Source organism: Astyanax mexicanus, chromosome 7 (assembly GCF_023375975.1).
Source record: "Astyanax mexicanus isolate ESR-SI-001 chromosome 7, AstMex3_surface, whole genome shotgun sequence".
NCBI lineage: Eukaryota > Metazoa > Chordata > Actinopteri > Characiformes > Acestrorhamphidae > Astyanax > Astyanax mexicanus.
The window spans coordinates 41,714,077-41,731,524 of NC_064414.1; the positions used below are offsets into that span (position 1 = coordinate 41,714,077).

General features: G+C 37.7%; 1 protein-coding gene across 1 annotated transcript; it reads left to right on the forward strand.

Annotated features, from left to right (window-relative positions):
• The first annotated feature begins 3,232 nt into the window (after positions 1-3,232).
• Positions 3,233-17,372, forward strand: opn3 (opsin 3). The gene is made up of 4 exons (XM_007258701.4): positions 3,233-3,826; positions 9,728-10,047; positions 13,733-13,984; positions 15,329-17,372. Exons 1-4 carry the CDS (start codon positions 3,487-3,489, stop codon positions 15,593-15,595), a joined length of 1,179 nt encoding a protein of 392 aa, XP_007258763.3. The 5' UTR covers positions 3,233-3,486; the 3' UTR covers positions 15,596-17,372.
• The last annotated feature ends 76 nt before the right edge of the window (positions 17,373-17,448 follow it).

Sequence of the window (17,448 nt, forward strand, 5' to 3'; positions counted from 1 at the left end):
CAGTTATGTCATAAGATATTTTGCTAAGTTGACTTAGAACATCTTTGAACTAAGAGAAACAGGATTGTCATTTTGACTAATTTCCTGCCACCTAGACTGCCAATGAGTTAATGAGTTTTTAAAACACAGAAAACACATTTTTAAACTATTTTACACGGTTTTCCAAACATATGTTTGGAATGCTAGCACTCCAAAGTTCTTTTAAATGACCATAACTGTTGTGACAAATTAACGTTTTTTTTTTTGTTTTTTTTTCTTAAAGCTGAATCAGTACTCCACACGGGAATCACTATTCTCTCATTTTTTAAGATGCTTTGCTTTAACATTCCTTGATTGTTCTGATATTGGGCTTCTGACTAGAGTTCGTTGGCTGCATTGCTAATAGAATTTAATAAACTGTCTTAAAATTGACACAGTGATTCTTGTCTGAGAGGAGTGCATGATTGTTGCATGTTTTTAAATGTAAATACCCTATGAAAAATCACTGTTACTAATCCCAGTCCCACATAATCCATGTAACTAATCAAGACTGAGTTGGATCGACATCTAATCAATAATGAGGTTCCAATATGCATGCGCTTCAATAATTGCTACATCAATGCAACCTCATTAGGATGCATTCTTAATCATGTGCAATGAAAATCTTTACTCTTCATCAATAAACGGCAGGACACTGGATACAGTATTGTTTTTTCTAAGACTGCATGGTTCAATTATTTTACTTCTTAGCTCTCTGAAACCCATTTCCATCTGAAGCATTAGATCCAGACTGCTTTCATTTGCATAAGAGAGTTAATGGTTTAGTTGAGCATAATAAACCAAGAAGCACTGCAGTACTTGGTATTTGGCACTTTCAAACGAATGCATCTGGCATCTGCTATCATATGCCATCATCATATTCCAGTCAGTGTGATGTTACAGTTAACATATTTAAGTGCATTTCCTCATATTCTCCTTTATTCACAAAAATCATGACTCTAAAAACCCTCTTTTTATACCAAACGAAGAACCCAGTTTGGCCTCCTTTATAAACTGGCTATAAACTTCACACTCCCTGTTATGCCAAGTCATGGCTTTGTGGAGGAGACTGAGATTTGTTAGGTCAACTGTTTATTTGCTTCTGTAACAGGAATACCAAGGGATAGCTGCTGTTTTCTCTTAGAGATCGGTACTGAATGTTCCAGTTGATTACAGTTCCATCCAGTATTTGGCACAGTGTTGACCAAAGGATACACAAGGAAACTACAAAAAAGGTGGTACAGTTCCTTTGGGTGTGTTTGTAGGTCAGCCCCAAAAGACGTGCATTTCTGGACAAGCTGGGAAGTACAGAACTGTTATAGAAAGTGAAAAAAGCATGTGGGCTAACATATAGAGGGACATAGCAAAATTTTACACAAATATTATTTGGGTTAAGCAGCAATATGCCACCTTTTTGAACATTATCCTGCAAACTTCACCAAAGTAACACAGTGCAGTCAGAAGCACACTGAGCAAAATGCTATTTGTCCTTGAATAACTCCAAAATTATTTTAAAGCTGTTATATAAAGGCAAAAATGCTACATAAGTCTTTGGTGTGTTACTTCCATGCACTGATTTCTTATCATTCAACTAGTGTCTTTATAGTTCCCAAGGACACTGTTACAATCAGCACTCAACATGCTCCTTTACACGCAGCACTCAACACACCCCAACAAGAAGCTGATCTCAACCACAAATTACTATCCTCTTGGACAAGAGCATCATGCACTATAAAGTGTGTTCACAGAGTGCCAATACATTCAAACACTCCAGGACACTCCAGACACAGGGAGAACAACATAGAGACTTGAACCCAAAGACCCCATGAATAACCACCAAGCCATCATGCCTTACTTTTGATATAGGAATCCATTAATGAAACCTTTAGTGAAGGCCTGGACCTACTGGGAGATTCCATCCCTTTAAGAGCCAATGTCAATGCCAATGTATTTGCCAATGTGTTTGTAATAAGCTGGGGTCAATTTAGTTGAAATTTATAACATTTATTTAGCTTCCATTGTGTTTTATAGTCTACACTGCTTACAAAATAAATGTAAAAAAATAGTAAGTTTCTGGCAGATTAGCCTTTTTTTTACAGCTTTTTTGGGTGTACAAAAGATGTGTAGATGAATAGTACATGCACATTACTTCACTGAAGATCTCTCAATCAGTTTGTTTCCATCTTTCTTTAGATGAAGATTATTGAACCCATCCCAGAAGAAGCCATGCAATTGCAAGCCAATGCATTACCTCTACTGTGTTTCGCAGATTAGATGGTATGTTTGAGATCATGAGCAGATCTTATTTTTCTTTAAACTTTAACCTTTCCATCTCATTGGTAAAGGTTAATATTTGTCTCATCAGTCCATAATCAGACCATAGACTTGTCTCTGTATTGGTAAATTCCTACATGGTATCCTTATTCTTCTTGTTAATTAGTGGATTGCATCTACTGGTGAAGCCTCTGTGGTGTTGGTCATTAAGTCTTCTGCAAACTCCTGTGCTCTGGAGATTGTTGCTAGTGACACTAACAGTTGTTTTAGTGCATTTTTTTCATCTTTTAATGTCAAACCCAACTTTTTGCAGTTCACAGCAGAAATAAATGGATTGGCCTTACTTGCTCCAATACTTTTGGAGAGGATTGTAGAACTTGTCAAACATCATTTGACAAAGACGTTACCACATACAAGCTATTTTACAAGAAGAACAGGCTGTTCTCATATTGGTAAACTTCTTGTTCTAAATGTGTTACATTTTCAGTCAATTTAATGTGAGTAATTCAATTTACATCACTGATTTTTGACTATAATATGAATATGGAGCAGACTACCACAAAAGAAGGAAAACATGGCATTTGCATCCATTATACTTTATGTTGATGCATGCATTATGGGATGTGCTGTTTGAAGATATCTTCAGATAGCATTATAAGCTAAGACAATGAGTAAATATTGAAGTTGTTAGATGTGTTGTTAGATGGCCTATTTTTTAGATGCGCAACTTTGACTCATCTAACCTACTTGACAGCAGTGACTTGCGGCTAATTGTCCATGTGATGAATGACGCCTGAATGTAGAATTTTAGAGGCATCCTGAACGGGTCTCAGATCAGTGTTATTGTTTTCTTTCTCTTCCTCCCCTCCCGCGTTCATAAAGGCCCCGCCTCCTTGGCTGGCATTGGCTGGTAGTATATCCCATGTAGGATTGGCTAGTAGTTGATGCTCGCTCACTCGCTCTGGGAGCAGAAGGTGGAATTGGCTGGAATATGGGTGGGTAAAGGAGAGGAATTCCACCACTTTGCGCTAAATTGCCCTAATTTCTTTGCGTTTGCGGCTTGAGCGGAATTCCGGCGGGGTCATAAGCCTGTGAGCGGCGCGCAGGAGAGATTGGCCACTTCGCTACCATGCCTGGAGCTGCTGCGGGCGCGCACTGGCACACAATGCTTCTTCTAGCCAACTTGCGCGCGCAATGAATCCCTTCAACGAGACTCGGACTGAGACGCACGAGACCGGGACTGAGACGCACGAGCAGAACTATCTGTTCGCTATAGGCACCTACAGACTGCTCGCCTTCATTATCGGTACCATTGGCGTGCTGGGCTTCTTCAACAACGTGGTGGTCATCATACTTTACTACAGATTCAAGAGACTGCGCACGCCCACCAACCTCCTGCTGGTCAACATCAGCGTCAGCGACCTGCTGGTGTCCATCATCGGGGTGAACTTCACCTTCGTCTCGTGCGTAAAGCGGGGATGGGTATGGGACGCGGCCACGTGCATCTGGGACGGATTCAGCAACAGCTTGTTCGGTCAGTGCGCTGTTACGCTTCTGCATGCTGTGTGTCTGAGTGTAAAAAAAATGCCGCGTAAAAACTGTGTGTGTTCGCGGTGTTTTGGTGAAGTTGGTGCAGATCTGCGCTGTTTAGAGCGCGTGCGTAACGGAGGATGAGTGTGTTTTGAAAACTTCTTCGCTCCTCTCATATAAACCCTCGGACTGCAACAATTAGTCGATATAATAATCGACTATTTCGATTATTCAAAACTGTCGACTACAAACTTCATTGTCGACTAATTGTTAATTTGAAACATTAACGCATTATACAAAGTGCTAGGGACAAGAGTTGCCAGGTTCGCGGTTTTCCCCGTCAAATCGGGCTTGTTTGAAAATCTGGTAGTGACTGAAAATTCATGGTTGGTGGGGTGGGTTTTTTTGGGCTACTGTTAAAAATGACCACAGCTGTCAAAAAAAAAGAAAAAAAGTGGGTGTTGCATTTTCCTTGACTGGGATATAAAACTGTTATGAAATAACTAATAAAACACTAATGTTACAATATTATTAATATCACTTTAAGATAAATAGCAATACTAATAATAAATTCGTACACTCATATTTCTTTTTGCCATTTGCTTCAAACGTGTGAAAGACATATTTGGGCTAGTTTAAGCTTCTAAAAGGCGATTTTAAACTGAGTTTGGGCTAGATATTTTTGTTGGACCTTGCAACCCTGCTGGGGACAGAATTGCAGTGGGAGATAAATAGGGGTAAATGGCTCACTTACACAGTTTACACTCAACTCTGTATCTCCAAAGTGCCCAAACACAGCATATTAAATATTAACTCACTAAATAATCAGTATTTTCTATGTTTAAACAACATCTAGACATTTAAATGCCCTTTAAATCTCAAGATCAGCTGTTTATATTTTTAGAGGTGGAGGACATGGCAGAAATAATCGCTGACTATTTGACTAATCGAAAAAATAATCATCAGTTTAGTCGACTACCAAAGTAATCATTAGTTGCAGCCCTAATAAACCCCCTTCACATAGCTTTGCATGAGAGCTTGTGAGGGCACCCTTGATTGGTGCACTCATTGTTGCAGATAAAGAGATGGATAAATTATTTAGGGGCTTTTGCCCACATGGAAGAGGGGTAATGTGCCCCACTGCTTTTCTTGAATGGACATTAATGGTGCAACTTATCTGCCTAGCTCTCTTTATCTGAGACACGGTTCAGTGTATTTTAATTGAGATTAAGGATTTTTAGGCCGTATCTTCTGTGTTGCCACATAATTATACTTATACTGTCAGTATTTGGTTTACAGCTAATTTTAATCAAATAAAGAATAATTCTAGGTTTAATCTTTTAGGTCTAATGTTCTAGTAATATTTTAAATCAGAATTTTTGTTTTAAAAACTACAAATCAATTGTATTCACCGACAGTGAAATTCAAAGTATATGTACCGTTCAACTGCAAAATCAATTGATAAAAAACATTAGTTAAATTAACTTGCAATGTAGGTATAATACATTGTATACATATTCAATACAGAAATAATATTAAACGTTGTTTTTTTTTGTGTGTGAAACATTACGTTTTTAAGACAACCAGTTAAGCAAATCCAACTCATTCAGGCTTAGCACACAGCCAGCACAGCCAGAGTCAATAGCTCAGAAAAAAAACACACTTTTACAGCATAAAACTTTTGGGGAGTTGGGGAGTGCCTACAGACTGACAGTAAGTGTCAGTCACATAGATTGTGCCAGGAGCCAATAGAACTCAAATATTAACTCAAAGATCCAATTTGAATGCATAAAATGACCACAGATATTTGCTAACTAACTCAAAGCATCTAAGTAATGTTTGGCAATATGCAGTTTTACACACAACAGATATAATTTATATATATATATATATATATATATATATATATATATATATATATATATATATATAATTTAATTAATTTATGTTCAAACAAACTATGGGTTTACAGTGCAGGCATTCTGGGAACTGTAGGAGGCATTAGTGTGTTGCTTCCAGCTACGAGGCGAGTGAGCTCCAAACTTGATGCGAGCGTAACACGATCTGGCACTGAAGGCGCTGAACAGCCCCAGAGAGAGAGAGAGAGAGCAGGGGCAATGCTCACTCATCCACAATAACAACTCCCTATGACCTGTTTTACCTTTGTTCAGAGTATCGCTAAGCATTCTTTTATGTAGGGCTTTTGTAGTGTTTGTTATGTAGTGTAGTTTACCATGGCACCATTCTGGGACACTAATGAAGTTACAAAACACTTAAATTGAAATGCAAAAACCAAGCAACCAAGCAAAAATGCCATAGAAGTACCATTTTTTACTCTTTTTACTCTTTATTAAAGTAATGTAATGTATGTGTGATTTTTCATTGCCTTCAAAAAAGGCAAATACATTTTTTTTAAGATTTTGAACTCTTTTTAACAACAAAGGTTCTTTATGGAACCAAAAAAAGGTGTTGTATGGCATCACTGCAAAAACCTGTTGTAGCATCATTATTTGTAAAAGTGTACCATTGGTGTCAGTATCAATAGATAAACAGTGCAGTGAATAGTATGGACAGTTGCTCTGCAGATATACAATATGAAAATGCACACCACAGGGACAGAAGTATTGGAACACCTGCTTATCCATTGTTTCGTCTGAAATCAAGTCTACTAGATGTTAGAGCATTGCTATGAGGCTTTTATTGTGTTCAGTAACTCTCCAAGTGATCCCAAAATTGGGTAATGGATGGAGCTAAATGCTCAGTGCTGGGGGCTTTATACATCTTTAGCTTAAAGCTGGCATTAGTTATGGTGCCATTTTTTTAGATTATGGTTATCTGCTCCAGACAGTCCTATTTTATTGCCAATACTTTTCTACCAGGACTAGACAAGCTGTGTTTGTTCATTTGCACACCTATATCAGCAGTGGGTGCAACTTAAAGCAGCTGAGTGCATTCATTAGAATCGGAGATCCACAATTTGGATACATTTGGATATATAGTGTATGTAGGTTAACATATAGCAGAGCCTAAACTTTAAATAGGCATTCAATGTCATAAATATTAGTGATATATTTGAGACCATTTCTATAGTTTATTATAGTGTTAGTTAAACTTGTAGCTAATTTGGGTCAGCTTACTTTTATTTCCACCTTTTGAAACACATGCCACTGTCTAATTCATTCAAAATACTGATATTACAGGAGTGCAATTTCTCAGCATTTTATTGGACTCATTATTCAAAATTATTTATACAGTTCACAGAACAGACAATTATTGCTGTTATTATCGAACAGCAGCAATATTTAGCTATTTTTTATGTTCTTATCAATAGAATTCGAAATGCTTTCAGCTTTCAGTGTCTGCTGTGCTATATATTCTCCAAGTCAGAGAGAAGAGCTAACTCGACATGATGGAGTGTGACAGTGACACATACACTTTACCCTTTGACAAGGCTGCCATTTAGCCAGTGACACACTAACCCACATCACTTGTTTTATCCATCATTTATAGCACTGCTGGCACAGCTGTATAAACAGATAACAGGTTTGCGCTGCACAAACCTGGAGAAAAGTCATCTCAATCCTCCACTGTGGAATGATTGCAGGGAGCTGTGTGTCTGGCTGGTACTTATGGCAGAAAAAATTACAAAACAAACACTATGAAGCACCAGATGACAATAACATACCATAATAGAACAACAACAGTGACTATCAGCATTACAATCTCTGCAGTCTTATCATATGTACACTGGTATTGTATTACTTAGCACAGCACAGTAAACAGATACGGCAAGAGATGCTCCAAACAGATGTTGTAAAGCCATTAAAAGCCACTGTTAGCAGGGTCTGTTTGGGAGGACTGATGAAGACGTCGCTCTGATGAGGATCGATGGAGTACTAAGTGCTGTTCCCTATTCACTCCTGCACGCTCAAGGTCACACGCCACCAGGATCATTTACCTGCTCAATAGCCCTCTACTAAATACAATTACACAGCTCATGGCCTTATTGCATATGTAGATTACCTTATGACTGTCTGCAGCATTTCAGCAGAGCAGCGGGGCTGTTTTCTGTCTGCACTGTATGTGTGGAAGAAGGTCAGTGACTAACACGGCTGGATTTTCTGCAGCTGAATAAATTTGGCCCCAAAGAAAAACAAATACAAACAGTATTGCTCACTGACTAACTGCTTACACTCAGCCAAATCAAGCCAAATTATAAGAAAAAGCAATGATTTTCAGCTTTAATATGCAGCCAGTATAAACTCTGAATGTTCAAATGTTGTTGGTTGGTGGCTTATGATGCAGCTTGTCTAACTCGACTCTTTAGAGAAGTACTGTATTGTCAATAGATCAGGAACCTGTGGACTAGATAAATATGACCCCATTGGTGGCACCATGCCTGATGCCAAGCATGGCACCGAGGCGTAAAATGTACTGGGACTGTGCTCTCTGAAATAATTGTGCTTAATCAATCCAGCATTTATTTAAAGAGTTGTAGAGTTGTAGAATGCAATCAGATCTTCACAGCAATGTTAAAATACCCTTGTCCAGAAATTGTATAGAACTTTAAATAAAACACATATACTGTACATACATTATTTATGCCTTTAATGAAACCTTACCTGGAATGGCAATCTCAGCATTTGCAAAAACAAAAGTTAAAAAACTTTTTAAGAATCTGTTAAACTGTGCACAAACAAAACATTTATCTCATAATAGGGTAAGTTTGCAAGAAACATACAAGTTATATAAATAAGGTTTAATAAAAGTATTTCTATTATTTTGGAACATCATTATTGATACATATATGACACATATCACATTCAACATGGCAATGTGATATGTATTACAGAACAGTTTATGACTCACTTTAGAGTGAAATATTGTAAACATAATATAAACAATAAATAAATAAACAACGTATTGCATTTGAGATCCAATACAGTATTTTAAAGCATAATATTGCATCGTACACTTTGATATTTCAATTTTTCCTTGTACTTTTACATATACGCTGCCTGGCCAAAAAAAAGGCGCCACCATAAAAAAAAAGTCACACACTCTAATATTTCATTGGATTGCCTTCAGTTTTCATTGCTTCACACATTCACTGTGGCATTGTTTCAGTAAGCTTCTGCAATGTCACAAGACTCATTTCAATCCAGTGTTGCATTAATTTTTCACCAAGATCTTGCAGCAGCATTGATGATGGTAGTTTATATGTAATATGTTAAAGGCTACAGCCTGTGTGAATTCACTATACTATATATCACCATGTACAATATGTAGTTTGAAAACTGGCTCAGAAAGTAAATAAATCTTCTGCACTCCCATCCACCATGTACATGGTATATATTGTCACAGACTCTGCAAAAAAAGAAGAAGCTCCACATCTGTCTGCTTCTGTCACCGTGACTTCTGCAGGGATGGGTAATTGGGTCAGTGTGTCTGTTTCTCTTCAGGCTGCTTTAGATGCCACAGGTATATGCAGAGACGCTTTTCAGGGCAAATGTCTGGCAATGGTAATTACCACCAGCTATGCACTTCAATTGATTTTCTGACAGCAGGCTTGGGTGGGAGACAGGTCCCAGAATCCCATGGCGGGAATAATGAAAGGGGGGGGGGGGGGGGGGGGGGGGATAAAAACTGTTATTTGCCCTAGATTTGTTTATCAACTATGTTAATGCAGCAGGTTTTAGCACTAAGTCGTTATCTCCACTGGCCTTGGCACCAGTAAACATGGGCACCGCTTGATCTCTGTTGACACATCTGATCTAATTTCAAGATTGGAGAGATTCCAATGACTTTTTTATAAGTATAGCTTTACATTTGGTAAATCTGATATGGAGCATTTCCCATTTCCTTTCTGACATCAACCCTCCCTTGTCTTCTCCACCACGTCTAGGTATCGTATCCATCATGACGCTCTCTACTCTTGCATACGAGCGCTACATTCGAGTGGTACATGCCAAGGTTATAGACTTCCCCTGGGCCTGGAGAGCCATAACCCACATCTGGCTTTACTCACTGGCCTGGACCGGTGCTCCTCTCCTGGGCTGGAACCGGTATACCCTGGAAGTGCACCAGCTTGGCTGCTCCCTGGACTGGGCATCTAAAGACCCCAATGATGCATCCTTCATCCTCTTCTTCCTCCTTGGCTGCTTCTTCGTCCCTGTTGGGGTTATGGTCTACTGCTATGGGAATATTTTATACACTGTGCACATGGTGAGAAAAACATTTAACTTTTTTTTTATTAATTATTTTAAAAAAATGTGATCATAGGTTTGAGAAAGATTTGCTTGCAGCCAGTGCAAATTGGTTGGTGTAGCGCACTGGATAACACCATTACATGCTAGTGAGCTACCTCATCATGTGGGAGACTGGGGTTCGATTCCCAATCTGTGTGACTTTGCTGTGCTACACCAATAAGATTCCTTGGACAAGACTCCTAACACTACATTAATCCACCTCTGTAATAGAAATCAGGCGTTTCCATGCCATCCCCTAAGAAAAGTAACACTTCATGATCAATACTGCTATCTTATGCCTTGACTTGCAAAGACAGTGTTCTGTTTACGCCTTTGTATCTATTCCGTTGTCTTGGAACACTGCCATATTTTCCTCTCCCACAAGAAGCACACTGTCTGGAGGTGTCTGGATCTAAAAGCAATGATGTTACACAAAACTTGTACAGCTCTGAAAAAAATAAGAGAGCACTTCAGTTTCTAAATCATATTTTCTGATTTCTTTGCTATTTATAGGTATATGTTTGAGTAAAATGAACATTGTTGTTTTATTCTATAAACTATGGACATTTCTCCCAAATTCAAAATTAAAATATTGTTATTTAGAGTATTTTTTTGCAGAAAATGAGAAATGGCTGAAAAAAAGATGCAGAGCTGTCAGACCTCAAATAATGCAAAGAAAACAAGTTCATATTCATAATGTTTGCTGAAATAAGCCTGGTTTTTAATCACAGTTTTCAAGCATCTTGGCATGTTCTCCTCCACCAGTCTTACACACTGCTTTTGGATAACTTTATGCCACTCCTGGTGCAAAAATTCAAGTAGTTCAGCTTGATTTAATGGCTCATGATCATCCATCCTCCTCTTGTTTATATTCCAGAGGTTTTCAATTTGGTAAAATCAAAGAAACTCATCATTTTTAAGTGGTCTCTTTTTTTTTTCAGAGCTATATATGTCTGTATTCTCTCTAACCATAGCCCTATGCAGCCATCTGATCTTGTTGCTTTGTGAGCAGTATGCCTTTAGGTGGGAGATAAAGTATGTCAGGTTTTATTTATCCGTGCTCTAAATGGCTCAGATGAACATAAGCAAATGCACGCTGAAGAGCTCTGTTTTGACCGGCTCTGTGTTTTTTTTATAAATTATTCATGACTCATAGGAAGCGAGTCATTACTTCATGTTCAGTCTGAACACCCAAACAGCTCCAGCTAAGTCTTTGGAGAACCCCTGTACCTATATACACACAGTGATTGATTGTCATGCACATAAATTCACATAAACATGCACATGAAGCAGCACCACTTGTGCTCATAACACTCCTGGAACACAGCCGTGTGATTCATCACTTCATTCACTATTTAAGCTGCTCTGATTTATGGGTGCAGTTTTCTACACTCTGAAAATAGCATTTTTAAAACTGCTGTGACATTCAATCCCTCTGACCAGTTTGTCCGCCTCACTCAAGCAGACTTTGGAAATGTCTTGATGGCTTATAGAATAAGTCATATGTGTGTCAGGAGCCAGATGGTGGTGACAAGGATGGATTACCAGAACCAGCTGCAGCATTAAGGGGATGTTTACAGCCTGAATGGAAAGCTGTTGAATGGAAGGAGGAGAGGAAGGAATTTGATGTATGAAATAGGCTCATTACAATAATTACATTCTCAAGTTATATATATATATATATATATATATATATATATATATATATATATATATATTGTATATGGTAGTGCTGTTCATGTTACCATCTTAACATGTGATTGATCTGGAAACATTAACAATATTTTTTTATAACCGAATTAATCGTTTTACCAAGTACGGCTCCCTCCATAATACACTCTTCAAATTTCTTTAGCAGCGTAAACAGTGTCACTACTGTCTAGTTCATCAGATAGAGACATTATATATATATATATATATATATATATATATATATATATATATATATATATATATATATATATATATATATATATATATATACATATACATATATATGTATATACATATACACACACACACACATATATGTATATATATATATACATATATATATATATATATATATATATATATATATATATATATATATATATATATATATATATATATATATATATGTGTGTGTATATATGTGTATATACATTATATTTATGTAAAAAATATGGATTAAATCTTATAACTAACTCTCACCACTCCATATTCCATATTCTCTTTCTCTCTCACACATTCCAGTATATATATACATATATGTATATGTGTGTGTCTATACATATATATACACACACACACACATATATGTGTATATATATACATTATATTTATGTTAAAAATATGGATTAAATCTTAAAACTAACTCTCATCACTCTTCCATATTCTCTTTCTCTCTCACACATTCCAGTTTCAATGTATGAAAATTCTTAAGAATTTAATGTCTTTGCCCTTTAAAGGATGTAATTTAATTATTGCTGTCATAATGAAAATGAACTTAAAACAACAGTCTGTAAGTTTTGGGGATTTGGGGATTGAGAGCTCTCTCTCTCTGGTGAGAATGTGTAATTGCACAGAGCTTGTGGAAGAACACCTTTAATGCATGTTAATAGAAATATTTTTTTCATGAATTTAATTATTTGTATTCTGAGTACATTATCTTCTTAATTTGTGATATGCTTTTAAAATGTAGAGAGCATTTACATTTAACAAACCTACCAGACCACTCTGTTTTTATGAATGATTACGATCTCTCCCAATTCAGAAACTCAGTGCTGCTGCTTTAAAGTTAGTATATTCTAAAAATATATTGTTATATTATAAAACATTTATTTCTGGGGTAATATACTTATATTTTAATCAAAAATAGTAGTCATGTATGCATGCAACACATGGCAGTTCCCAGAAAATTTCAGACATAAAGCAGTCATAAAAAATTAATAATATTAATGCATGCAAAATTAAGTCACTACAATCCTAATATAGTCCAATTTTAAATGCATTTTTAATATTTATTTATGTAGTAATTAATGACAGGTGCATTAGATAAGCCTAAGTAAGAATACTACTACTGTACTACTCACACTCCAGCCTTTAGCCCACTCTTCACCATGATGCTGAAACCCCCCCTGCTGGTGACCTACTTCTTCGTGAGTAACAGTGCCCTTCACAAAGTGTGCCGGTCTCAGCCACGCTCAGTCTGACACAGCACATTTCTGCGGCTGACCTTGAGCAGCTGTGCCCTTAGTAATGATGCCTTCCAGACTGTAATTAGAGAATCAGGTGGAGAAAGACTGGGCTTAATTGAAAGAGTCTTCCTCAGGGGAGCAGTTCCCTCCAACACACAGCCGCTGAACAAAATACAGTTAATAAAGCTAGGTCATATTTTAATGAATCCACAGGAGGTGTTCTCAAATTTGATTTGGCTCATTTCCAGACCATTATGAGTGTGACTTATTAAAGCAATTGATTTTTCCGTTACATAGCACTATTACATTTTACAGTCAATACAAGCCTATTAGAAACACATAAACTATTAAACTAATCTGTGTGTAAGTCAGTGGATGATGATTATGTTTTTTTTCCTTTATTGTAATGATATAATGGTGATTTATCATGGTAAAGCACCCTTTACTGTTTTTTTTCCTCTCATTTGTTCTTTACGACTCTAGCTGCGCTCCATTGAGGATCTGCAGACAGTTCAGATCATTAAGATCCTGCGCTACGAGAAGAAAGTGGCAGCCATGTTCCTGCTCATGATCTTCTGCTACCTGCTGTGCTGGACACCCTACGCCGTGGTCTCCATGCTGGAGGCCTTTGGCAAGCAGAGCGTGGTTTCCCCCACCGTCGCCATTATCCCGTCCTTCTTCGCCAAGTCCAGCACGGCCTACAACCCTCTTATATACGCCTTTATGAGCAGAAAGGTGAGGAGTGTCTTTTACACTTATACAACAGAACTTAGGTCTAGACTCTCTATTCTGTATATTTTTATTGCCCTAATAATGGCTGGGTGTGTTTTAAGTATTCAACTCTTAAAAATAGCTAAATGAATTAAACTAAAATGGATAAAAAAATAATGTTCCTGATGGTGGATTCTTGGTTAAAGCATAACATTTGTAGAAAAAAAGTATTCTACACTTTAGAAAACAGCACTGTAAAATGAGGTGCATTCATTTTAGAAATAATAGTTTTAGAACTGGCACTTTTTGCTCCTGTGCCACCCTTTCAGTTGGATAGTCTAATGTACATTTTATAATAGAACCATTATATAAGACACCTCTACACATGCATTTGTTGACTGCTGAGAGATACAGTACTGAAGAAGCATGTTGGATTATGCAGTTCTCATAAGTGGCCTTGTGCACGCTTCACCAAAGTTACATAGTGCAGTGGCCTAACTCCTGTTATTTTATGGGTTAAATTGACATGTTCAAAAGTTTAGAAATGTTTTTTCTTAAAAAAAAATAATAAAACAGGTTTAATATAAGTAAACATGTTTCTTTAAATAAAAAAAAAAAGTTTATACCATAGATTAATATAAATAATAATTAAGCTAAAGGAAAAATTAATGAAGAAAAATATTCTGCTCTCAGGTGGATAAACATTAACAAGGTCTGACCACGGAACATTTTTAATGTTCCTTATAGTTGAATGTAACAGTTTTTAAAATGGAGGAACTGTTTCTTCTACTGGTCTAAAACACTGTTCAAGAGATGGATGGATAGATGAATGGATTTGGATGGGTGAATGGATGGATTTGGGTGGATGGACGGGTGAATGGATTTGGGTGGGTGGATGGGTAGATGGATGGATTTGGGTGGAAGGATGGGTGGATAGATGGATGGATTTGGTGGATGGATGGATGGATGAATGGATTTGGGTAGGTGGATGGATAGATGAATTTGGGTGGGTGGATGGATGGATTTGGGTGGATGGATGGATGGATGGATGGATTTGGGTGGATGGGTGGGTGGATGGATGGATTTGGGTGGGTGGATGGATGAATGGATGGATTTGGGTTGGTGGGTGGGTGGATCGATGGATGGATTTTGGTGGGTGGATAGATGAATTTGGCTGGGTGGATGGATGGAGGGGTGGATGGATGGATTTGGGTGGATGGATGGACAGATGGATGGATGGATATATGAATGGATGGATGGATTTGGGTGGGTGGGTGGGTGGATGTACAGTATATACCACATTGAATCCATACAAATATTAAGTCATATCTCTTCTCTCTTATCTTTTATGTCCATGTTCTTGTTTAGTTTCGTCGTTGCATAATGCAGCTGCTGTGCACACGCCTGGCTCGCCTGCAGAGAAGCATTAAGGACCGCCCCCTGACCCGCACTGACCGACCCATACGGCCCATTGTGATGTCGCAAAGCCGTGACGAGCGGCCCAAGAAGAGAGTGACTTTTAACTCCTCCTCCATCGTCTTCATCATCACCAGTAATGACGCGCACTCTCTGGAAGTCACTTCCAAGTTCAGCGAGCCACCAGCGGTCAATGTCATCCAAGTGCGTCCTGTCTGACTCTGTCCAAGGAATCTGTAGCCATTACAATGAAACAGTTCCTCACTCTAAGAACTCATGTCCTTCTGTGCTGTGAAGAAACTCATGTAAAGCCAATGTTGATCTGAGTGATCATTCATATCTACTAAAAAAGACCTTTAACCATACTGAACCTCAGTCCACAAACCTGTGAAAAGTATTTATTCAACACCACTGACTGATTTTCCCTCTATATGTGTGGAAATCGTATTAGTTATTACAGTATTGTAGTTAATATTAACTACTTACATATATACTTTTTTACCACTTTTATTTATTTACCTATTTATTCATAAACCATAAACAATAACATGAATTTAACCCATTTTTAATTGTGTCTAAGAAGGTAAATTAAGGAAGTAATGTATAATATGCTGACATCTTCTAAAGAAAATGTATTAAAGATGAACAGATGGACCTTTTCATGTGCATAGAACTCTAACCTATTCTAACCTGTACTATTAAACAGAATATACTGTATACAGTCAAGTTACAATATTATGACCGTCTCCTTGTTTCTACACTATATACACTGTCTACAATGTTCTTCAATGGTCTGAGCCTCACAAAGCAGGTTTTATTTGGATGGTGGATCATTCTCAACACTGCAGTGACACTGGCATGGTGGCGGTGGTGTGTTGGTAGATCAGATACAGCAGTGCTGCTGGAGTTTTAAACACAGTCTCCACTCGCTGCACACTCTATTAGACACTCCTATGGAGCTGCTCATCTTGTTGGTGATGCTGTTGGCTGGATACTTCTGATTGGTGGACTAGTTTCAGTCCAGCAGGGGTGCTGATGTGTTTAAAAACTCCAACAGCACTGCTGTGTCTGATCCACTTGTACCAGGTCAACACACACTAACACCTCATACACCACCACCATGTCAGTGTCATTGCAGTGCTGAGAATGACCAAACACCTAAATAATACCTGCTCTGTGGTGATCATGTGGGGTCCAACCAATGAAGAACAGGGCAAAAGAATGCAGAGAAATAGAGACAGGACTACAGTCTGTAATTGTAGAACTACAAAGTCCTACTCTATGGTCAGTGCGCCTGATAAAATGGGCAGTGAGTGTAGAAACAAGGAGACGGTCAGAATATTGTGACCTTAGAATACCACCTTTAATTTGTATATATCGTCGCTGTCCAATAAAAACACTTATCTCCAAAACAGCAACTTTGCAGGAGAGAGAAAAAAACTTGTAAATTTTAAATGGAAGTCAATGTAAAAAGAGTTTATTCCAGGTCATTTTGAAGAGTTTCTATTGGTCCGTTCATCAGGAAATTTTGGCAGAGTTTGAGGGACAGTTCATCTGTTCTAATTATGTACTAAACTAAAAATGTGTTTTTCACAGGACAGCGACGACATACTGTAAGTATTCTCCGTGGCTGTTTGCAATCTCATATTTGTCAAAACCCCCAAATTTCTACATTTTTAGGTCACGAATCCATATGCACCTGATAACTGTGCTTGTCTCTGGTTAACAAGCACAGTTTCCAAGCTGAATAAAAGCAGTGGGTTCCTCAAGGACTTGCCTGAGGTGACTGGTGGATGATAAGGATGAGTGTTGATTAGTTTTTTAATCATTAAGGGGTTCATCTGTCCTTCACCAGTCTGAAAGATCATCAGAGCCGCAGAACAAATTTGACTTTGAGATGTTGAGATGGGCTTTGTAAATGGGAAAATAAGTCCATTTCTAATGGAATTCTACCTTCTCAAAAATGTACAGAACCAATAAAGAGGCTTTCTATTTAGATACATACGTCTCTTTTCACTTCCGCTTTACTGGGCCATGGAGCTGGAGTTTTGTGCAGTCAGTGCTAAATGACC

Bases quoted from the DNA above. Each gene is read 5' to 3' on its own strand.
- opn3 (XM_007258701.4), top strand. From the start codon at position 3,487: ATGAATCCCTTCAACGAGACTCGGACTGAGACGCACGAGACCGGGACT. The intron at 10,048-13,732 runs GTGAGAAAAACA...TTACGACTCTAG, and splicing joins TTTTATACACTGTGCACATG to CTGCGCTCCATTGAGGATCT. The intron at 13,985-15,328 runs GTGAGGAGTGTC...GTTCTTGTTTAG, and splicing joins ACGCCTTTATGAGCAGAAAG to TTTCGTCGTTGCATAATGCA.